General features: G+C 37.6%; 1 protein-coding gene across 2 annotated transcripts in view; it reads right to left on the bottom strand.

Moving 5' to 3' along the window:
- Window positions 1-24,301, bottom strand: part of IL1RAPL1 (interleukin 1 receptor accessory protein like 1) — a 1,447,392-nt gene that overhangs the window by 619,591 nt on the left and 803,500 nt on the right. For both annotated transcript variants that reach the window (XM_081568113.1, XM_081568115.1), the window contains exons 4-5: window positions 13,815-14,001; window positions 10,319-10,472 (exon numbers count right to left, since the gene is read on the bottom strand). In XM_081568113.1, the coding sequence (XP_081424239.1) occupies window positions 10,319-10,472; window positions 13,815-14,001 (341 nt within the window). The remainder of the gene's footprint in view (window positions 1-10,318; window positions 10,473-13,814; window positions 14,002-24,301) is intronic.

The raw sequence follows: 24,301 nt of genomic DNA on the forward strand, positions 1-24,301 counted from the left end.
ATTCTTAACCAGCTGCCCTCATGACTCAGAAACTAGGCGCATATTCTGCTTGAATCATTAACTTTTTTTTTCTTATCTTTCTATGTGTCTATGTGTTCTGTCACTCAGTCGTGTCTGACTCTTTGCAACCCCGTGGACTGTAGCCCACCAGGCTCCTCTGTCCATGGGATTCTCCAGGCAAGAATACTGGAATGGATTGCTGTTTCTTGCTCCAGGGGATCGAGACCCAGGGATCGAACCTGTCTCCTGCATAGAAATGCCTGTTAATAAACCCCTGATTGCTTGCACCATAAAGGCTTAACTTTGGGAGCTCATGTGAAAAACTATGTCCTGAAATGACACACATTTCTTTAACTAAAATAACCTATTCTTAGGACTAAGAATCATTCATTGAGATATGAAGCCATCTACCAACTCAGCTTCTAGATTGTAAAACTTAATGGGGAAGTCTCAAAGGTGGGAATAAAGGGGAGCAGAAAGTGCCACCCCAGAATATGCCCCTTTAAAATAAAGATTATTTCGCGCTGTTTTGTTTTTTGTTTTTGTAAGAAACTACAGAAACAAGAGAAGCTCTGAAAACAAAGCAAGAGTTACTCTATCGTAAGAGGAATTTACACTTATAAAGAAAATCTTCATTTAGGTAAGGGTGACTCCTTCTCTATACCAGGAAGAGAAAAATGACTAAATCTTCAGCAACTCTTATCAATGGAGAAGGCATTTAGATTTAGACTTACCTTGGTTTACTGTGCTTTTCCCGGTAAACCTCCCATAAGTGGCCTTTCTCCCCTTCAAATTGAAAAACCTTTCTTTTGTCTTTAGCCAAAGATGATATTTAAGCGGGTGGCTTTGGCCATCTTGGCAAGGTAATAAGTTTTCCAGGTATCTTCCAGGTACATGTACATTTTAATAAACATGTTTGTTTTTCTCTTGTTAACTTCCCATTTATTATAGAGAGCCTCAGCCAAGAACTCTGAAGAGTAGACAGAGAATTATTCTTCCTCCCCTATAAACTTAAGTGTTTATAAAATTTTAAAGACATTATTTAGGAGAATGGAAGATCCAAGGATGGAATGCAGAATGTGATAAAACAATCTAACTCTGTTATAAGCTCACTGAAGGGGATGGGAGGAAAAGATGCTGACCTAAGTAACTTGGGAAATGAGTGGAGCTCGTAAGACTAAAGTGAAAAGAAACTGTATATAGGCAATGCACTTGAAGCTATAAAGTTGTTCCTCACATGAATACAGGTCAACCATTTTAATCCCATTACACACCTGTATTGTAAGTAAATAGATAGCAGTTGGTGGTAACCAGGTTTCTCACTATTGGACACGGAGGTTACAGATAAGCCAAAAGAAGAGGCTAGAATGATCTCTATGGTAATGGATTGGCCACATAAGTATGAACTCACATTTAGTTCAATATAGATATGGATGGTTCATATAGAAATATGTCTAGATATGTGTTTATGCCTGGGTTAGTATACACCTATGCCCTTGCTCTATCAATTGAGAGGTCCTAAAAGCAACTATACTCCTTTAGCAAAGAGTACTCCCACTGCTCAGATATTAGTTTCTAGTACCATTCTCCAAAAAAAAAAAAAAGAAAAAGGGCTCTTTGGAAGAAATTATTGACTGCAGGACTTGGGCATGAAATACCCAGGATGATCATGGAGCATCTTATAAGATTCAAAAATAAAGAAATACTCAAACACACACAAGTGCACAAATGTGTACACAAACACACACAGGCACAACTAAAAGAGCTCTAAAGGGCCAAAGTTGGAATGATTTGAGCAACAATGGTGATGGTGGAGACAAACCAAAGTATAAAAGAAACATCCATGAGTCCATACTGATATAGAACATGATGGAATAAGTAGATAAATGTCAGAAAATAAATATATGCCTCATGAAGAATTTCGAGTAATTGAAGTATATACTCTGACTTCAAAGAGGTAGGGGCATAACTCCTTACTCCTTAAGTGTAGACTACAGATACTTACTTCCTTCCAAAGGGTAGAGCAGTGAAAGCAGAGAAAAAAGAGTAAGTCTATAGTGGCAAAGTCTGACCAACAAGTGACCAACACTACCAAGTGATGAATGTCAACATCAACAATGATGCCATGTTGACAGTATGATATGTTGTGATTTTACATTTGTGGTCTTTCAGGAATATATAACTCAAATTTATACATAAACAAATTTAAACATAAAAATCAAACCACAATCGAAGGGCATTCTATAAAATAAGCGCTCATAAAATGATCAAGATGATAAAAACAAGGAAAGTCAGAAATAGTAACAGCTAAAAAGAACCTAAGGAGACAAAACAACTAAAAGCGATGTGCTATCCTAAAAGGTAAGCTGGGACAGAAAAAGGACATTAGGTAAAAATTAAGGAAATCTGAATAAAATATAGATTTTACTTATTAATCATACAGCAACATTAATTCATCAATTGTAACAAGTGTGCCATACGTATGTTAGATGTTAATAGGAGGGGAAAACTGGGTGTGGGGTGTATGGGATCTCTCCCTGTTTTTTCTTTTTTCTGTAAATGTAAACCTGTTCAAAAGTAAAACATTTAGGAAAAAAGAGACATGGCCCTTGACTCTGAAAAACTCATGTTCTTGTGAAAATCGAGGAGTGCCAACAAATAGTTATAATGCAATGTGGTAAGAGCTGCAATAGCGATTCTAAAAATGCTATGGAGTCATGAAGCACTATACACCTCAGAACAGAGGGATTGTTTTAGCTGTGCCTCAAAGAAAGAGTAGGAGTCAGCTCTGTGACAACGTGGAAGAAAAAGCTTTCCAGAGGAGCAATCCAGGAATAAGGATTCAGAAGGAGGATATCGGGAGGAGAACAGTGAAATAGTGCATCTGAGGCATAGAGAAGAAGGTAGAGGCTACAGACGATGCTGAAACATATATTTAATTTTTAAAAAATGTTTAAAGCATACCAAAAGTGTCAAGTAGGTTTGTCGTTTCTTTCACTGTGATCTGTTTTCCTAAACCACTACTTCAGTTAGTAGACCCACATACTTTCAGTGGACACATGGACATCACCAGATTGTCAACACCAAAATCAGATTAATTACATTCTTTGCAGCCGAAGATGGAGAAGCTCTATACAGTCAGAAAAAACAAGACCAGGAGCTGACTGTGGCTCAGATCATGAACTCCTTATTGCCAAATTCAGACTTAAATTGAAGAAAGTAGGGAAAACCACTAGACCATTCAGGTATGACCTAAATCAAATCCCTTATGATTATACAGTGGAAGTGAGAAATAGATTTAAGGGACTAGATCCGATAGACAGAGTGCCTGAAGAACTATGGACGGAGTTTCGTGACATTGTACAGCAGACAGGAATCAAGACCATCCCCATGGAAAAGAAACGCAAGAAAGCAAAATGGCTGTCTGAGGAGGCCTTACAAATAACTGGGAAAAGAAGAGAAGCGAAAAGCAAAGGAGAAAAGGAAAGATACTCCCATTTGAATGCAGAGTTCCAAAGAATAGCAAGGAGAGATAAGAAAGCCTTCCTCAGGGATCAATGCAAAGAAATTGAGGAAAACAATAGAAGGAGAAAGACTAGAGATCTCTTCAAGAAAATTAGAGATACCAAGGGAACATTTCATGCAAAGATGGGCTCGATAAAGGACAGAAATGGTATAGACCTAACAGAAGCAGAAGATACTAAGAAGAGGTGGCAAGAATACACAGAAGAACTGTACAAAAAAGATCTTCACGACCCAGATAATCACGATGGTGTGATCACTCACCTAGAGCCAGACATCCTGGAATGTGAAGTCAAGTGGGCCTTAGGAAGCATCACTACGAACAAAGCTAGTGGAGGTGATGGAATTCCAGTGGAGCTATTTCAAATCCTGAAAGATGATGCTGTGAAATTGCTGCACTCGATATTTCAGCAAATTTGGGAAAGTCAGCAGTGGCCACAGGACTGGAAAAGGTCAGTTTTCATTCCAATCCCAAAGAAAGGCAATGCCAAAGAATGCTCAAACTACTGCACAATTGCACTCTTCTCACACGCTAGTAAAGTAATGCTTAAAATTCTCCAAGTCAGGCTTCAGCAATATGTGAACCGTGAACTTCTAGATGTTCAAGCTGGTTTTAGAAAAGACAGAGGAATCCGAGATCAAATTGCCAACACCCGTCAGATCATCGAAAAAGCAAGAGAGTTCCAGAAAAAGACTATGCCAAAGCCTTTGACTGTGTGGACCACAATAAACTGTGGAAAATTCTGAAAGAGATGGCAATACCAGACCACCTGACCTGCCTCTTGAGAAGCGTGTATGCAGGTCAGGAAGAAACAGTTAGAACTGGACGTGGAAAAACAGACTGGTTCCCAATAGGAAAAGGAGTACATCAAGGCTGTATACTATCACCCTCCTTATTTAACTTATATGCAGAGTACATCATGAGAAACACTGGGCTGCAGGAAGCACAAGCTGGAATAAAGATTGCCGGGAGAAATATCAATAATGTCAGATATGCAGATGACACCACTCTTATGGCAGAAAATGAAGAGGAACTAAAAAGCAATTTGATCAAAGTGAAAGAGGAGAGTGAAAAAGTTGGCTTAAAGTTCAACATTCAGAAAACTAAGATCATGGCATCTGGTTCCATCACTTTATGGCACTTAGATGTGAAAACAGTGGAAACAGTGTCAGACTTTATTTTTTGGGCTCCAAAATCTCTGCAGATGGTGATTGCAGCCATGAAATTAAAAGACACTTACTCCTTGGAAGGAACGTTATGACCAACCTAGACAGCATATTAAGAAGCAGAGACATTACTTTGCCAACAAAGGTCCGTCTAGTCAAGGCTATGGTTTTTCCAGTAGTCACATACGGATGGGAGAGTTGGAGTATAAAGAAAGCTGAGCACCGAAGAATTGATGCTTTTGAACTGTGGTGTTGGAGAAGACTCTTGAGAGTCCCTTGGACTGCAAGGAGATCCACCCAGTCCATCCTAAAGGAGATCAGCCCTGGGTGTTCATTGGAAGGACTGATGTTGAAGCTGAAACTCCAATACTTTGGCCACCTGATGCGAAGAGCTGACTCATTGGAAAAGACTCTGTTGCTGGGAAGGATTGGGGCAGGAGGAGAAGGGGACGATGGAGGATGAGATGGCTGGATGGCATCACCGACTCAATGGACATGGGTTTGGGTGGACTCTGGGAGTTGGTGATGGACAAGGAGGCCTGGAGTGCTGGGGTTCATGGGGTCGCAAAGAGTCAGACACGACTGAGCGACTGAACTGAACTGAACTCATACTTTCAATAAAAAAAAAAAAAACAAAAACCCTCCCATGAAAACTGACAATATGACCTGCACAATGTCACTTTACTTATCCACATGTTTCCTTTTCTCTTCACATATAGGACTCTCTTGTTTTATTTTAAAGAAACATTTTAACACACTTCAAAATACATGTTATCATCTAAGGCAGATCCACTAAAATTAAATGATACCATGCTTTGCGTAAGATTTACATTAACTAAAATATGATCATGATTTACATAAAACCAAGATATATTAATCATCATGCAGAGAAATGCTCAGCTTTGTTATTATATTGAGAGTTTAACTTGGGTTCTAAGAATTACTCTTCAGTTTGGCCACAGGCAAAGTATATGAGCTATAAAGTGAAAAGTGACAGTTGCTCAGTTGTGTCTGACTCATTGCAACCCACAGACTGTAGCCCACCAGGCTCTTCTGTCCACGGAATTGTCCAGGCAAGAATACTGGAGTGGGTAGCCATGCCCTTCTTCAGGGGATCTTCTTGACTCAGTGATTGAACCTGAGTCTCCTGCATTGCAGGCAAATTCTTAACCACTGAGCCCCCAGGGAATCCTAAACGGGCTATAGAGTAATACTATTTGAGGTAATGCCATGCATAAGTATATCCTATCAATAGACTTCTTATTAAACTCTAAAATGCATTTTAATATATATTATTTTGATTCTGGAATATGCAGTTCTAGGATTCACCCAAAATTTCATATATAATTTAATTTTGCTTTATATTGTATTTTCCCCAATCAGTGTCACACATAGATCAACTTAAGTTAGAGGTAATGATAGTAATCAGTTGGATGGAAATTTTCATTGAAACTTAACTAACTTTCTCTTGGATATCAAGATATAATTATTCCTCCTTTTTCCATAAAGAAAAGGAGATATTTTTGGCAAAATGAATGCACAAAAATATAATAGCCCTGGTTAGCATTTAGGAGAAAACACTTCTATTATTAATTGTACAAAATAGCCTCATTTATATCATTTTACTCGTTGGGACCCAGTTTCCAATCTCTAGGAGACTGTTCCCAATCTCCTCTTACTAGACCGTGTTTCAGTAACAGAGTGTTTCTAGAAAGGGGAAAGATGTGTTTACACATCTCAAAGAATAAAGACTAGAAGGTCATTCTATTCCCTTTTCAGAATAGATATTTTTCTTTATTCTTTTACATTTCTTTATCTCAGTACTTACTCCTTGAAAAGCTATTGCAGTATACATTAAGAGCAAAAAAGAAAAAATAATATATTCAATATTTATTGTAAAGAAAATCCAAATATAGATAGTTATATTTTTCACTGCTCCATTAAATAGGGAGGTAAAGTGATGAAAGTGTAGATTTTAATTTTCTATACAAAAGCCTATTAACACAACAAGACTGAAAACCAAGTGAGTGCAAATCAGGTGTGTGTACATCATAGGTACATAATGCACAATTAAATGTGTGGTTACTATTTAAACCTAACATATATTGCTATGTCAGTTATCTTCTGGGTCTAATATTTCTCAAAGGCATCACCAAAGAGTATCTGATTTAAATAAATTTCCTTTCAATCAGAATACTTACAGCCATCAAATGAATTTCATGATATCAAATTTTGTTTTTAAGTCAAACTAATCAAAATTTCAAGATGTAAAGATGATTATTATAAGATGAATGTGACTGCCACAAAATACTTTTCATATACAGGAAGTCTGATGCTGTTAAGAATAATACTGCACAGGAACCTGGAAAGTTAGGTCCATGAATCAAGGTAAATTGGATGTGGTCAAACTGGAGATGGCAAGCGTGAACATCAAAATCTTAGGAATCAGTGAACTAAAATGGACGGGAAGAGGAAAATTTAATTCAGATTACCATTATATCTACTACTGTGGGCAAGAATCTCTCAGAAGAAATGGAGAAGCCCTCATAGTCAACAAAAGAGTCCGAAATGCAGTACTTGGATGCAATCTCAAAAATGACAGAATGATCTCTGTTCGTTTCCAAGGCAAACCATTCAACATCACAGCAATCCAAGTCTATGCCCCAACCACTAATGCTAAAGAAGCTGAAGTTGAACAGTTTGAGGAAGACTACAAGACTTTCTAGAACTAACACCAAAACAAGATGTCTTTTCATCACAGGGGACTGAAATGCAAAAGTAGGAAGTCAAGAGATAGCTGGAATAAGTGGCAAGTTTGGCCTTGGAGTACAAAATGAAGCAGGGCAAAGGTTAACAGGTTTTTGTCAACAGAACACACTGGTCATAGCAAACACCCTCTTCCAACAACACAAGAGATGACTCTACACATGAACATCACCAGATGGTTAATACTGAAATCAGATTGATTATATTCTTTGGAGCCGAAGATGGAGACAATCTATACAGTCAGCAGAAACAAGACCTGGAGCCAACTGTGGCTCAGATCATGAACTTCTTATTGCAAAATTCAGGCTTAAACTGAAGAAAGTAGGGAAAACCACTAGGCTATTCAGGTATGACCTAAATCAAATCCCTTATGATTATATGGTGGAGGTAATTAATAGATTCAAGGCATTAGGTCTGGTAGACAGAATGTCTGAAAAACTATGGACGGAGATTCATAACTGTACAGGAGGCAATGACCAAAACTATCCTAAAGAAAAAGAAGTGCAAAAAGGCAAAGAAATTGTCTGAGGAGCCTTTAAAAATAACTGAAAGAAGAGAGAAGCGAAAGGTAAGGGAGAAAGAGAAAGATATACCCAAATGAATGCAGAGTACCAGAGAATAGCAAAGAAAGATAAGAAAGCATTCTTAAGTAAACAATGCAAAGAAACAGAGGAAAACAATAGAATGAGGGACTAAAGATCTCTTCAAGAAAATTGGAGATGTCAAGGGAATATTTCATGCAAGGATGGACAGGATAAAGGACAGAAATGACAAGGACCTAACAGAAGCAGAAGAGATTAAGAAGAGGTAGCGAGAAAACACAGAAGAACTATACAAAAAAGGCCTTAATGACCCAGATAACCATGATGGTGTGTCACTCACCTAGAGCCAGACATCCTGGAGTGTGAAGTCAAGTGGGCCTTAGGAAGCATTACTACAAACAAAGCTAGTGGAGGTGATGCAATTCCAGTTGAGCTATTTCAAATCCTAAAAGATGATGCAGTGAAAGTGCTGCACTCAATATGCCAGCAAATCTGGAAAACTCAGCAGTGGCCACAGGACTGGAAATGGTCAGTTTTCATTTCAATCCCAAAGATGGGCAATACCAAAGAATGTTTGAACTATTTCACATTTGTGCTCATTTCACATGCTAGCAAAGTAATGCTCAAAATCCTTCAAGCTAGGCTTCAGCAGTACGTGAACCAAGAGCTTCCAGATGTACAGCTGGGTGCAGAAAAGGCACAGGAACCATACAGCAAATTGTCAACATCTGTTGGATCACAGAGAAATCAAGGGAATTCCAGAGAAACATTTACTTCTGCTTCATTGACTATGCTAAAGCTTTTGACTGTATGGATCACAACAAACTGGAAAATTCTTAAAGAGATGGGAATACTAAACCACCTTCCCTGCCTCCTGAGAAACCTGTACGCAGGTCAAGAAGCAACAGTTAGAACCAGACATGGAACAACAGACTGGCTCCAAACTGGGAAAGGAGTATGTCAAGGCTGTATATCAGCACTCTGCTTATTTAACTTATATGCAGAATGCATCATGAGAAATGCTGGGCTGGATGAATCAAAAGCTGGGATCAAGATTGCTGGGGGAAATACTGACAGTCACAGATATGCAGACGATACCACTGTAACAGCAGAAAGCAAAGAGGAACTAAAGAGCCTCTTCATGAAGATGAAAGAGGAGAGTGAAAAAGTTGGGTTAAAACTCAACATTCAAAAAACTAAGATCATGGCATCTGGTCCCATTACTTCAGGGCAAACAGAAGGGGAAAAACTGGAAGCAATGACAGATTTTATTTTCTTGGGCTTCAAAATCACTGTGGATGGTGACTGTTGCCATGAAATAAAAAAGACACTTGCTCCTTGGAAGGAAAGCTATGACAAACCTAGACAGCATCGCAAAAAGCAGAGATATCACTTATTAAGAATCTCTCTTAATAAGATGAGAATAATGTCTTTAACTGACAGAAGCATTGATTTTGATCTGCCCGTTTTATCTGTTGGAACCACTTTGAGAGAAGTACACAATAACATAAAATGAGGGATGAATACATTATTTAAGAATATATCATTTAAAATGACAAAATGATGCATATTTGTATGTATTCTATATCTTGCTAATTGATTTCATACATATTAGCTTACCTCATTCAATTCTTGCAAAAATCCTATGAAATAAACAAGGCAAACTTTATCATCGCCATTTTATACATGAGGAAACTGATATTATGAAGGTTGTGGTGATTAAAATAATCACGTGACTAGTGAGTTGTAGGTCTGTGATTACAGACTGTCCTGAATCTTGCTCTCATGCCCTTCTACCTTAGTAACCAGATACAGGAATGAGACCATGCAATGCATCTCACATAATTATTCAAACATTGCACATGGTATTTTGTTATATTCAAGTTCATGAGAACATGTGTCAGGTTCACAGAGTGATACATGAATAAAAAAGTAATTTTTCTAATTTGGAATGAGACAGGAAGATCGAGGTAAATTTCATATATTCCATTTCAACACTCTAGGAAATGTTTCCAAAAATGACACCACTACAAAATATAAGCATGATTTTCTGAAATTGTATACTCATTATTTCAAGCACTTTCAAAAGCTAACATTTCTATAATCCCCTAAGCCTATTTTCTTCAACCTTTCAAATGCATTACAGGGCAATATGATTTGAAAACAAGAAGGAATAAATTTCACCTATAGGAATACACTTAGCATTTGGTTAAGTGGTTCTTTCACTGTCAAGATTGGAAAACATCAATATGAAGCACAAAAGTGAAACTTAAAATGTTAGTTTCATTACTTGCAAGTGAAATACTGAAGACTGAGCTTACCTGTAACAGTTAGTTCAGTAGTTCTTCTCACAACAAAGCCTCCATATTTTAACTCACATGTATAATTTCCAATGTCATCTTCTCTGACTTCTCTGATAAGCAGGGTATCTCTTTTGAATACTATACTTGGCCTCCATGCTTTTGTCCTACATTCCTACATGAAGAATATAAAATTTTTATACTACATACAGTGACTTAAAAATAAAATATCTAAAATGACTAAACTAAAACTTCTAAAGTTATATTTTAAAAATGCTGAAGAGTTTGGAATTAATCCTAAAGATTTTCAAACCTTTTCCATATTTCCAGGAAATCAGGTTCTCAATTTGGAAAAAAGTACTTAACATTCACTTTATTGATACATAAGATTAGTGTCTCTAAATCAGATAGATATGTGTTGATTTATTAGATATAATAAAAGGAACATTTATTAAGATTACTTTTGACATCATTTTTAGAAGAAAATATTTTACATTTGATTTTTATGAAATTAACTACCTTGACACTAATAACATAAAAAATAAAATGATTCTTTTAGTGTAAAGTAGAAAAAAACTAACTCTATGGAGAAAAAGGCATTAATTCAATATTTTAAATCTTTTAATGTCATATTTAGAAATAATTCAATCTTTTCATAGCATATATATTCTTCAATCCATGGAAGAAATGGCCATCATTTTTATGCAAGATCTTTATACTTCCATAATACCAATTTTCATTGTTAATACCAAATTATGGTCTCTGCTTTAAGTTTTGGCTTACAATGATGAATGCAGAGTTCTAAAGAATAGCAAGGAGAGATAAGAAAGACTTCCTCAATGATCAATGCAAAGAAATAGAGGAAAACAATAGAAGAGGAAAGACTAGAGATCTCTTCAAGAAAATAGAGATACCAAGGGAACATTTCATGCAAAGATGGGCTCTATAAAGGACAGAAATGGTAGGGACCTAACGGAAGCAGAAGATATTAAGAAGAGGTGGCAAGAATACACACAACTGCACAAAAAAGATCTTCACGACCCAGATAATCATAATGGTGTGATCACTCATCTAGAGCCAGACATCCTGGAATGTAAAGTCAAGTGGCCTTAGGAAGCATCACTAGGAACAAAGCTAGAGGAGGTGATGGAATTCCAGTTGAGCTATTTCAAATCCTGAAAGATGATGCTGTGAAAGTGCTGCACTCAATATGCCAGCAAATTTGGAAAATTCAGCAGTGGCCACAGGAATGGAAAAGGTCAGTTTTCATTCCAATCCCAAAGAAAGGCAATGCCAAAGAATACTCAAACTACTGCACAATTGCAATCATCTCACACGCTAGTAAAGTAATGCTTAAAATTCTCCAAGCCAGGTTGCAGCAATACGTGAACTGCGAACTTCTAGATGTTCAAGCTGGTTTTAGAAAAGGCAGAGGAACCAGAGATCAAATTGCCAACACCCGTCAGATCATCGAAAAAGCAAGAGAGTTCCAGAAAAACATCTATTTCTGGTTTATTGACTATGATAAAGACTTTGACTGTGTGGATCACAATAAACTGTGGAAAATTCTGAAAGAGACGGGAATACCAGACCACCTGACCTGTCTCTTGAGAAATCTGTATGCAGGTCAGGAAGCAACAGTTAGAACTGGACATGGAACAACAGACTGGTTCCAAATAGGAAAAAGAGTATGTAAAGGCTGTATATTGTCACTCTACTTATTTAACTTATATGCAGGGTACGTCATGAGAAACGTTTGGCTGGAAGAAACACAAGCTGGAATAAAGATTGCTGGGAGAAATATCACTAAAGTCAGATATGCAGATGACACCACCCTTATGGCAGAATGTGAAGAAGAACTAAAGAGCCTCTTGATGAAAGTGAAAGAGGAAAGTGAAAACGTTGGTTTAAAGGTCAACATTCAGAAAACGAAGATCATGGCATCCGGTCCCATCACTTCATGGCAAATAGATGGGAAACAGTGGAAACAGTGTCAGACTTTATTTTTTTGGCTCCAAAATCACTGCAGATGGTGACTGCAGCCATGAAATTAAAAGACACTTACTCCTTGGAAGGAAAGTTATGACCAACCTAGACCGCATATTAAGAAGCAGAGACATTACTTTGCCAACAAAGGTCCGTCTAGTCAAGGCTATGGTTTTTCCAGTGGTCATGTATGGATGTGAGAGTTGGACTATAAAGAAAGCTGAGCGCCAAAGAATTGATGCTTTTAAACTGTGGTGTTGGAGAAGACTCTTGAGAGTCCCTTGGACTGCAAGGAGCTGCAACTAGTCCATCCTAAAGGAGATCAGTCCTGGGTGTTCACTGGAAGGACTGATGTTGAAGCTGAAGTTGAAGCTGAAACTCCAATACTTTGGCCACCTCATGCGAAGAGCTCACTCATTGGAAAAGACCCTGATGCTGGGAAAGATTGAGGGCAGGAGGAGAAGGGGACAACAGAGGATGAGATGGCTGGATGGCATCACTGACTCGATGGACATGGGTTTGGGTGGACTTAGGGAGTTAGTGATGCACAGGGAGGCCTGGCGTGCTGCGGTTCATGAGGTCGAAAAGAGTCGAACACGACTGAGCGACTGAACTGAACTGAACTGAAAGATGTATTTCCTGTTTCATTTCTAACAAGTTTGGAATTCAAAAGCTATCAGTCCTGAGGACTCACCTTCTGTATCCTGATATTTGTGAATCTAGTTAGTAAGAGATCCAGCTTCCTACATTCCTATTTCCAGTTAGTTGGACACAACAAAGTTTATACTAGGAATCTTTAAACCACGGATTAAATATTCCAGACAAATGTTCACAGCCTGTATACTGTATTTTCTTGAGTATGTTCAATAACAAAGCTATCTTTTATTATATAAATTAGTTAAAGAATATGTTCAAATCCTGCAGTTCACTGAATGATGTGACAGGAAGAACAGTGTATGATTATTCTGTTTAAGGCTAAATTTTCTTTTGGTTTTTGAAAAAAAAAAATTAATCTAACACTATTTTTATAATGTTATACATTTTCATCAGGTTTTCAAAAATATGTATACGTTTATATGAAAAGGATTAGAATATGCACAAAGGTACTTCCATTAAACAGAATATTTCAATAAAACTGGTATACAATTTTATCACAGAAGCAAGGCAATACTTTCTCTGCTGTTTGGGGATATTTTGGATTGCTTATATGAGTGCTTTTAAATGAATCCTTGACATATTTCAGTTCTTGAAATTATCAACACAGATTATAATAGAATTGAGATGATTATCAGCATAAATTATATCTAAACATTCACACAATAGCTTACTACAGTAGACTACCATATAAATATTGACTAGGATTTTCAAAATCGCTGGTTTAAGAACTTACAATGACCAGCACAACTTGCTGCAGTATTTTATGAAGGCAGAACTGAACTACAGAACACCCATTAATTTTTTTTAATCCAACTTGCCCTATAAGATACACATGAATCTATTTATGAGCAATAAAATCATTCATAGTCCATACCTTATACCACAGGATTTCAGGTTCTCTGCTTGGTAGCAAAAAGTCTTCTATGTCACGGCAGGCAATTTCCTTGCTTTTGCTAAGTTCAGCTTTATCAAAGTACTTCATCTTGGAATTGTAGCAGAGTCCAGTGTCATTTTCGCCTACTGTCAGTGAGATGGATACTTTCATACAGTAAGTGGAGTTTCTGTAACAAAGCAGAATAAATATGGTGGCCTGGTGTGAATAAATAGCAACCGATGCTAAGGGAGCGCATTTACTTCAGTCAAAAAGGGAAAGAAGGATAAAAACTCTATTGATTAATTAATGCATGGTATCATGGCTTATTCCACAGGGCTCTTATCTGTCAGCTTAACAATGCTTGGTTCTGTTAAACCATTTATATATTTTTCATATGCAGGGAAGAAAGTTTTATAATATATACAGGTTTGGTTTGAAAAAATGTTCAATAGAGATTTTTGTTATCTAGAAAAATAAAAGTCAAGAAAGGTCTTAGGTCAAGAAAGAAATCAAGTTTGGGTATAATTATGCTAAAATCAGTAAACTAATACTCAGCCATAAATACAAATGAAATAATGCCATTTGCATCAACATGGATGAACCTAGAGATTGTCCTACTGGGTAAAGTAAGTCAGACAAAGAAAGACAAATACCACATGGTATCGCTTATATGTGTAATCTAAAAAAGAATAGTAAAAATTAACTTATTTACAAAACAGAAATAGAGTCACAGCTATAGAAGACAAGCTTATGGTTACCAAAGGGGGATAAATCGGGAGACTGGGATTAAGATATTCACACTATTATATATAAAATAGATAACTAATAAGGACTTACCATATAGCACAAGGAACTCTACTCAATACTCTGTACTGATCTTTATGGGAAAATGATCTAAAAAAGAGTGGATATATGTATATGTATAACTGATTCCCTTTGCTGTATAGCAGGAACTAACACAACATTGTAAATCAACTATATTCCAATAAAAATTGTTGTTGTTAGTCACTCAGTCATGTCCGACTCTTTTGAGACCCTATGGACTGTAGGCCACCAGGCTTCTCTGTCCATGGGATTTTCCAGGCAAGAATACTGGAGTGGGCTGCCATTTCCTTCTCCAAGGGATCTTCCCCACCCAGGGATAGAACCCAAGTTTCCTGCTTTGCAGTTGGGTTCTTTACTGCTGAGCCACCAGGGAGTCAGGCATTCATTGGTCATTAGGGAAATAATTCACACTGCATGAGATATGGTTGCACACCCTCATGATAAAAAGAAACTAACACATACTGTTTGTAAGTTTGTTTTTACTCATTTATCACCCTAAGTTTTTCAGACAAAATGTTTTAAAGAAATACGCTTTATATTTTAGTATAATCACACTTTTTCCTGCTTTATCTACAAGGAACTTTGTACTTTCATTTTGTTAGGTAGTTAGAATAGGGAAAAGGAATCCAGAATGGTGAGGGCTAAAAGATAAGGAAGGGAAAAGCCCAAGAAAATAAAACAAAGGAAGCTCTGAGAACCTGAGTGAGGACCTCAGGTAGAACAAACTGCACTCCTGCCTAGCCCAATTTACATAGGGTAGGCCCAGGGGGAGGAGAAAAAAAACATAAAAAGAGGAGCCAAAATTGGGCCAGAGGCCTCTCTTCTCTTCCTGTCCTTTGGATCGGCATGCCCTCAAGGCATGCACGCCTTGAGGATGTATTTTCCTAAATAAAAATTAGTTAAAAATAAAATTGGTAAACTGAACAAAGAAATAGTAAAATGTAACTTATCCATTAAGCATAATGGAAGGACAGGAATAAGGCTGCTCAAGTCACAAAGTACTTAGTGGTTGTCTCCTAAGAGGAGACGTTTTCAATGACTATGCGCAGTAAACAGTCTTGGATAGAAGTATTGCTCAGTTACAATCTATCTTTACAGACACATACCACGTGGACTGCAGTCCAGGTTGTGAGACGGGAGAAACATACTGATATATTATGTAAGGACAACCCTATTCTAATAGACAAATTCTACAGAATCAATTGATTAAATCAGCACATCAATTTATTCTTTGCTGGATCCGGGATTAGGTTTATAATGGAACACCTGAGAATAGAAATTGTGTTCAGAGATCTCTTTGAAAAAGTCAGACCAAAGGAAGTTTTCTTGTAAATTGCACGATTTCTGTTTGCTAATTTAGCCTCTGGACAGTCAATGAACACTGATAATGTGTCAGTCATTGTGCCAAGCAGTGAGAATAAAGGGAAGAATTAGACATCAGACTTAAGGTTTTCTTAAGAGAACTCTTTTGGTAAGTGCTCGATGGCATATATATGTACATGGCCATCAAAGTCCTGGACTTGAGTCTTACTGTTACATTTACAACTTGAGGCAACTCACCAAGCACCTCTGAAACTCTCAAGTGGTGTGCAGAAACAACACTTTTCCAAATATTGAATGTGATACTAAATGAAAACCTGTTTGGCCTGTCCTAGGCGTTCAATCAGGAGAAGGCAATGGCTACCCACTCCAGCATTCTTGCTTGGAGAATTCCATGGACAGAGGTACCTGGCGGAAGACCATGGGGTCGCAAAGAGTTGGACACGACTGAGTGATTAACACACACACAGGTGTTCAGTGGTGTTGATTCCTCTCTGCTTTGCATTGATGTACATGGACCACAACCCCCAAGTTCTCCCCCTTATTCAGTCAAGATGCTTGGTTGTTAAAGCAGCAACTTGATTCAGATTCCTGCTTTTTTTTTTTCCCTCATGCTAATATGACACAATGAGAATGATCAGAAAATAGCCAGATTTGTTGTGGTATAATAGAGAACATATTTGGTATTTTTCCTGGCACAGATCTTCTAAAACTCTTACAATTTCTTGAGTGATTTTTCCTGACTATTATTCATAAGGGGTCCCTTTTGATCACATTTGGGTTTGTGCTAACAGCTGACTTTGAGTGGAGCTCCTAGATAGACCAAGAGTTCAGAGTTAGACCTTTCAGCCCCACCCACTGACAAGAAAGGGACAGGCATTGGAGACTGAGCTCTTTAAAAACTCTTAAAGCAAAAGGTTTGATGAGCTTCAGCTTTGGTGAACACAAGGCAGTGCTGGGTCGGTGGCAGGCCTGGAGAACTTGTGCAAGCTCTGTGCCTCTTCTCTCATCCCTTGCCCTACACACCTCTTGCATCTGGCTGTTCATTTGCATCTTTTGAAATATGCTTTGCAATAAATCAGCAATAGTAGTAAACTGACTTTCTGAGTTGTATGACCCATTCTAGCAAATGACAGACTCTGAGGGCGTTTCACAAACCTCTAATTGACAGCTGGTCAGTCCAAAGTGTAGGTAATCTGTGGATTTGCAACTGGCCTCTCCCAGGACTGACCCCTTAACCCGTGAGATCTGACACTAAGTCCAGGAAGATAGTGCCAGAACTGAACTGAATGGAAAGACATCCAGCTGGTTGAAGAATGATCTCATGTGGGAAAAACCCCACGCATCTGGTGTGAGAAGTGTTGAGAGTAAAAGAGCAAAACAGAGATAACCATTACTGTTAGTTATTCAGCTTTCTATTGGGTAGCAGAGAAAACTTCCACAAAAAATTAGAATTTAGATTTCTCTAGCTTCATATAATATGTAGTCTACAAGTATATCTACAATACTTAATATGTGAAACCATTAGCTATTAAACAGTCAATCAGTAGCCTGAAAAACGTGCTCAGAGAAGATGCTCAGGGATTTTTCTAGAATGATGAAACATATTCCCTGCCCTAATCCCTCACAATCTAGAAGTGATACACATGTAAACAGTTGAAATTCAACGTGATAAATACTACAAAGGTGGCAGGTACCACCACAGGAATGCCAAAGAAAGAAATAAGAAGACTTGATAAATTGTCATATATGATTATCTTAAACTATGAATAATTTTAAAGTATTAGTGATTTTAAGAAAGGCTATTTCAAGGAATACTATGCACAAAGGCTTGAAGGCATGGAACAACTTGGCCTGTTTGAAGAAACGCAAACAATTTGGTGTGATTGAATTATAAAGTAGTGATAAAGAACAGCAGGGATTGGAACTGGAGAGGTGTGCAGAAGCCAGGTTCAAAGTCCTGTAAAGTCACCATGAAGACTTTGGACTTCATGCTGGGAAATGGTGACATTTGGATTTTGCAAAGATTTTTCTGATTGTACTGAGAAAAATGAATTGAACCAGATTGGAAGGAGGACTAAGTACAGTGAGACAAATTAGGAAGCAATTGTATTTACTCAGGAAAAAAAAAAATGGCAACTCCAACAAAGGCAATGTCCATTGAGATAAAAAGGAGGGATCATGTTTAAAATATATTTAAGATATAGAATCAATGTGATAGTGAAGAAGCAAAAGAAAGAGAGACATACAAGATGATAAAGAAGTTTTCTCAGATGAGTATATGAAAGGTAGAGTCAATCTTTCAGCATGGAAGATATTGCAAAAGAAAAAGCTTTCAGAGCAAAGAAAGTGTGTTAAATTTTAGCTTGAGCTTCACACCCAAGAGGGAAAAAAATCCTCTTTGGGTCTGCCAGCAATATTGCTCATGCATTATTTATTAATTTCACTCCAGTACAGACTAAAGCATGTTCTTCTCAGGCTCCTTTTAAGATAATTCTCTTTAAGAAAAAATAATTTACTAAATTATTAACTATTTTAGGACCCATTCAACTGTCTTAAAACATTTGAGGTTTTAGAAACATACTGATATTTGTAGAACATGTTAGAATTCTTAAAGAACAGACTTTTCTAAGACGTAAACCACTGACTTCTAATTTTTGAAACTTCCACATTAATCTTTTAAATTCGCGAGTCTTAGGTCTTCTTTCTACTCAGATTTACATTGTTGTCGGTTTTCCCACATCTCCTTGTATCAAATACAAGGCCATTGGGTCAACAGTAAGATCACTAAAGACCAACTGCAGAGGTTCAGATTCCAGCCCAATCGCTCATTACTTTTGAAAATAGGGAAAGTTACTTCATTTTAGACTTCCATCTCATCATCTATACAAGGAGAAAATAATACTAAAGACCTCATAGGCTGCTGTGAGAATCAAGCATGTTAAAACATGGTCTTGTTATAAAGCCAGTGTGGGCCTCAGTCGTTCAGTCGTGTCCAACTCTTTGAGATCCCATGGACTGCAGCCCGCCAGGCTCCTCTGTCCATGGGATTTCCCAGGCAAGAATATTGGAGTGGGTTGCCATTCCCTTCTCCAGGGGATCTTCCTGACCCAGGGATCAAACCCGGTATCCTGCATTGCAGGCGGATTCTTTATGGTCTGAGCCACCAGGGAAGCCTTAAAATACAGTTTCAAGGGCTTCCCAGTAGCTTAGTCGGTAAAGAATCTGCCTGCAGTGCAGGAGACCCGGGTTCGATCCTTGGGTTGGGAAGATCCCCTGGAGAAGGAAATGGCAACCCACTCCAGTATCCTTGCCTGGAAAATCTCACGGACAGAGGAGCCTGGTGGGCTGCAGTCCGTGGGGTCGCAAAGAGTCGGGTGCGACTGAGCGACTAACACTTAGAGCTTATTATCGGTACTGGATTCCCTTTTCCTACTTCCTTTATATTTCTCTTTTGCAGTAGGGCTAAACACTGTTTGTTTAGAAGGTAGGTTAGATAGACAATATCACCATGATGATGCCTTCAGTTCCTTGGTGTTTAATTAGTGTGAAGCATAAGAATACAGATAATTCCTTATGTTGTCATCTGGGATATGTGGTTGGGCGAGACAAGAATGAGGAAAGTTCATAAAAAATAAAACTTCTCACCTCAGTCACCCTGTCTTGCTCTATTATAAATGAAACTGAACCCTAATTTTCAGAAAGTGGCTCCAGATGAACGCACGTAGATATTCTTATTTTCCTGTCTTTTATTCCCTAGGTTTGTTAGGTGATTGCTGATTTACTACTGTCCGGTAATGTCTGAAATTCCAGACTCCCCAGGATAGCACTATTTTCAAATTACTTTCGATGTTTTAATACTTGTTTACTGTTTTTGTTCATCAGGAGGTGGTTTAAAAAGCTAAAAATAAAGCAGAATCCAATGAATGCTACAGTCCTATTTACTGAGAAGAGCTAACAGGAAGCAAGCAACTTGTGACACATTAATAAACATACGACCCCCTGAGGGGAATGACACACTCTCAAAGTAAAGAGTCCCATCCGTCATCATTAAATTTGCAGTATGACTGCTATGGCTCTGTGGCTCACTGTGGTCAGGGAAATATGGTGGAATGGGGTAAGTGGGAAAAGAGTGCTCAGCCAGGATTTATACAGTAAAAATTGTGAGCACATATCTACTCAGCTTCTATTGTTTTATCAGATGAGCTTCAATCTAGGCAAAAAGTAAATCATGACTGCTGGTTCCAATGTTTGTCAAATGGGTAGAGAGACAGGATATTACATGTATGTGGACAAAATGGTTGTTCATAATTGAGAGTTGATACTCATCATTTCCAGTGAAGAAATATTAATGTGAAATTTTTTTTAAACCTACTTTGTTCTAGCAAGGGCAACCCTGCAGAATAGACAAGCGCACAAAATGTACTGTACAAACAACACAGATAGAGTTACTTCTTTCAACCTCCTGAGGTTACAGCAAAGGGATCCAAAACTTAAAGTAAGTCAGTGATTTGTCTAAGCTCTACTAACTGGTGGCAGAAATGGGATTGGAACTCATATATCCTAACTTCTAATTCATTGGTCTCTTCTGTACACTACTGAAGATAAGTAGTGCTGGGTTAGTGCACATAAACTATATATACATTGTTTAAAACAAAAGAAAACTACCTACTTTTAGCCCCGGTTTTATATTATTTTATATTCTAGAATAGATGCCTATGGGAGAAAGGCAGAAGGCACTTTAACTTGAATTTCTTTGAAAAGTTAGGTCCTTAAAACTCTCAAACATCTAAAAAGGAATAAAAGGGGAGCAAGCAGCAGGAATTAAAGAAATATCATGGTTTCATCAACTCTTTCTACTATACACTTTCTACATGTATATACATACTTGTAAAAGGAATGGCTTTGGAAAGGACTGACTCAGAGTCGTGTTTTATAAGGGAGAAAGAAAGCTAACCTAAATCCAGAGCAACTACTAGGGATTAACAAACATTTCTGGACATAATCAAGAAGTAAATCTATGACACAGAAAATAGAATTACAATACTTTCTGTAAGTACAGTCTCTGGAAGTCAGTACAGTGTACTGAAGTTCTCCACAGGTTCCTTAGCAGTGTGCTACTTTGAAACAGCAAAAGATTCTGAATTGGCATGCAAGGAAGCGGCCAGAGATTTTTAAATTTATCTTTCAAAGGATGACAGTATTACATAGCTACAGATCGAGGTGTGGAAATCTGGGTAGTGCAGGCAGGAGGTAAGAAAGAAAAGATATGTGGGAAGAGAAATTTTGTATATTACCTGATTAGCTATAGAGTATAATAAAAGTCATGTTATTCCATACCTAAGGGTAGCACAGTTTCAATTATTCTATAATCACACCCCCTATGCATGATAATGCATGGTGTTCAGTGTCTCTCTCCACTCCAACAGAATTACCAGCAACACGATCGTTAAATATGTCCTCTATGGAGGCTCCACTAAACACTTGACCTGTATATTATGTTAATTTCCTGGTCCCTAGGGGAAATAATAACATTTCTAAAATGTTTGGAAATCTCTTCCCACTTTATGAAGTGCTGAAAGAGATAGGGATTTGATCAACACTTTTTAAGGATTAAGTTGTTTTAGGCTTCTATGTTTTATATGGTTTAACATTCTTCTTTTTCAAGTCATAATCTTTCATACATAATTTTTTTTTTTGTAAAAACAAAAGCAGAGAGTATTTTTGAAGTGCTACAAATATTTGGGGACTGAAAAACAGCACAGAGGGGTGGAAAATCTGAAAGTTCAGTTACTACAGAATGGAGCAGAACTCAACTGTTTCAAAGCTGCCTCCTTAAACTACAGAGTCAACTGTAGTGTTTAACCGCTCATTGTGAAAACAAATGTTGGGAATCAAAAATCTCAGGGTTAGACTGTGGCAGGAACATCTTACAGTTTGTTAAGCCTTAAATATACGTTGATAATTCATTTCTAATCTTAAAGCCTTCCAATTTTTCTATCTGTATTTTTTTTTCTATCAGTCCTTACAGTGATGTCTGAAGCTATGCATGTGGCCCCTCTATCTTATCTTTCTCAGCACACCTTATGCTTGTTTGCATTAGGTTTTCTTTTCAGAAGAGTTCTGGAGGACCTATTGATTTAACTGTGGTTGAAATCAGCCCTTGTAAAAGGATAAGAGTAAGAACAGGGAGCAATTGATAAGACCTAAAAGTACCAGCTTAGTACTTTCTTGTTTGAAATTCTTTTTTCTAAATGCAACTGGTAAGTTGAATTTCATCTACAATCTTCTGCTAACTATACATTTAAAACAATTATCTCCCTCCTTTTTGATGAAAAGTGAATAATATAATCTTATCATTTTAATCTTTCTAGCCTGGTATTCCTGGAATATTAGAGGTGAAGAGGACTTGTATGAAATTCTAGTCTAGTATTTCTCCCCCTGAGTTATTACTGGGCAGGAGAACTTTGAAACTTCATTACTATAGACCCCAAGGTTTCCCTCTAGACGTCTTCTGAAGAAAAAGAGACAAATTTAAAATAGACACACACACATACAAAACATGTCACCAAAGGAAACCGAGGCACAGGAAGTATGCTCAGGGTCATGTAAATTTCAAATTTCTTCAGAGAAACTATGACTGATCTCCTCTATCACTATCCAGCTTATCTCTGTTTATTTTCTTCATAACAATCACAATTTGTAATTACCTGTTTTCTCTTATTTTGCTGCCTCCTCTGTTAATAGATATTCTTCTCATAGTAGGTAAATTAAGAGAGTTAGCTCTATGCTGGCTGAATTCTTAAAGGAATATATTTTTAACTGAGGCAAAATCCACACAACATAATATTAACCATTTGCAAGTGCACAGTGAAGCATCATTTAGCACATTCATAATGTTGTGCAGCCATCACCTCTATCTTGTTTCAAGACATTTGCATCACTCCAAAATGAAACTCAGAGCCATTAGCAATCACTCTCCATTTCTCCGTCCCCATGGCCCCCGACAGCCACTATTCAGATTTCTGTCCTTATGGATCTGCTTAGTTGGAATATTTCATATAAGAAATCATACAACATGTGGACTTTTGTGTCTGAGACTTTTTCTTTCACTTAGCATCATGTGTTCAAGGTTCATTCACATTGTGATATGTATCTGTAACTCATTCCTTTTCTTTTTGGCTGAACAATAGCCTATTGTATGGATATATCATATTTAGTTTCCTGCTTCCATATTTTGATTATTAAAAATAGTGCTGCTGTGAACATTCATCTACAAGTATCTGTTTACATGTCTTCTTGGGATTCCCAGGTGGCGCAGCGGTAAAGAATCTGCCTGCCAATGCAAGAAACACAAGAGACTCAGATTCCATCTCTGGGTGGTGAAGATTTCCCTGGAGGACGGCATGGTAACCCATTCCAATATTCCTGCCTGGAAAAGTCCATGCACAGAGGAGACTGACGGGCTACAGTCCACGGGGTCACAAAGAGTTGGACCTGACTTAGCACACATGCATTACATACTTCTTGCAATACTTTTGCGTGCGTATCTAGGAATGGAAATGTTGAGTCCTGTAGTTATTCTATGCTTAAGTTTTAAATGATTCAGGGACTTTTCAAAAACAAAAACAAAAACAAAAACCTCTTAAACTCTTTCTCCCTTTCTGAACACTCCAGTTTCTCCTGACATATGGAGAATAATATATTATAGGAATTTGTTCAGTGATGGCTGATTTAGAATAAGGACTTAAGAAGCCTAATGATATCCCTGAGTGTCTTGTACAGTGCCAAGCATATAATAGGCACTCTGAATAAACATTTGTTAAATGAATGAATGAACTATTAGTTCATGGCTACAAAGTTCTGATTTACACTGTTTTTTTGCTTAAGCCCTCTAAACAATCTTCACCTATATCCCACCATATTTTTGGGTTGGCCAAAAAGTTCACTTGGGTTTTTCCATAAGCTGGTACAGAAAAATGTGATCGAACTTTTTGCCAATCCAATACTTTTTACCTCCTTTCTCTGTATGCTTCTTTGACATAGCACATGTCAAGAATGTGGATGAGCCAAGAAAATGTCTCTTGCAAGCCAGGCAAAAATTACAACACAGCTGTAAAGATTTCCTGGCAATGAACCCTAACCTGGTTAATCTCCTCCCACCATGCCTACAACAGACCTTTTTAGCATAGTAGACTTTCTTGATTTGAAAGATAAGGGAAAGATGAGAGAAGGGGAGCATAAATGTTTGAGCCACATTTGGGTCAGTTGCAGATCACTTTTTTTCTCTCCAAGCATCACACAGGGAGGTTTTTCTAAAGTGACTCTAATAACTCTTGTAC

The sequence above is a fragment of the Giraffa tippelskirchi genome, chromosome X, assembly GCF_054371585.1.
Source record: "Giraffa tippelskirchi isolate mGirTip1 chromosome X, T2T-mGirTip1v1.2.pri, whole genome shotgun sequence".
NCBI lineage: Eukaryota > Metazoa > Chordata > Mammalia > Artiodactyla > Giraffidae > Giraffa > Giraffa tippelskirchi.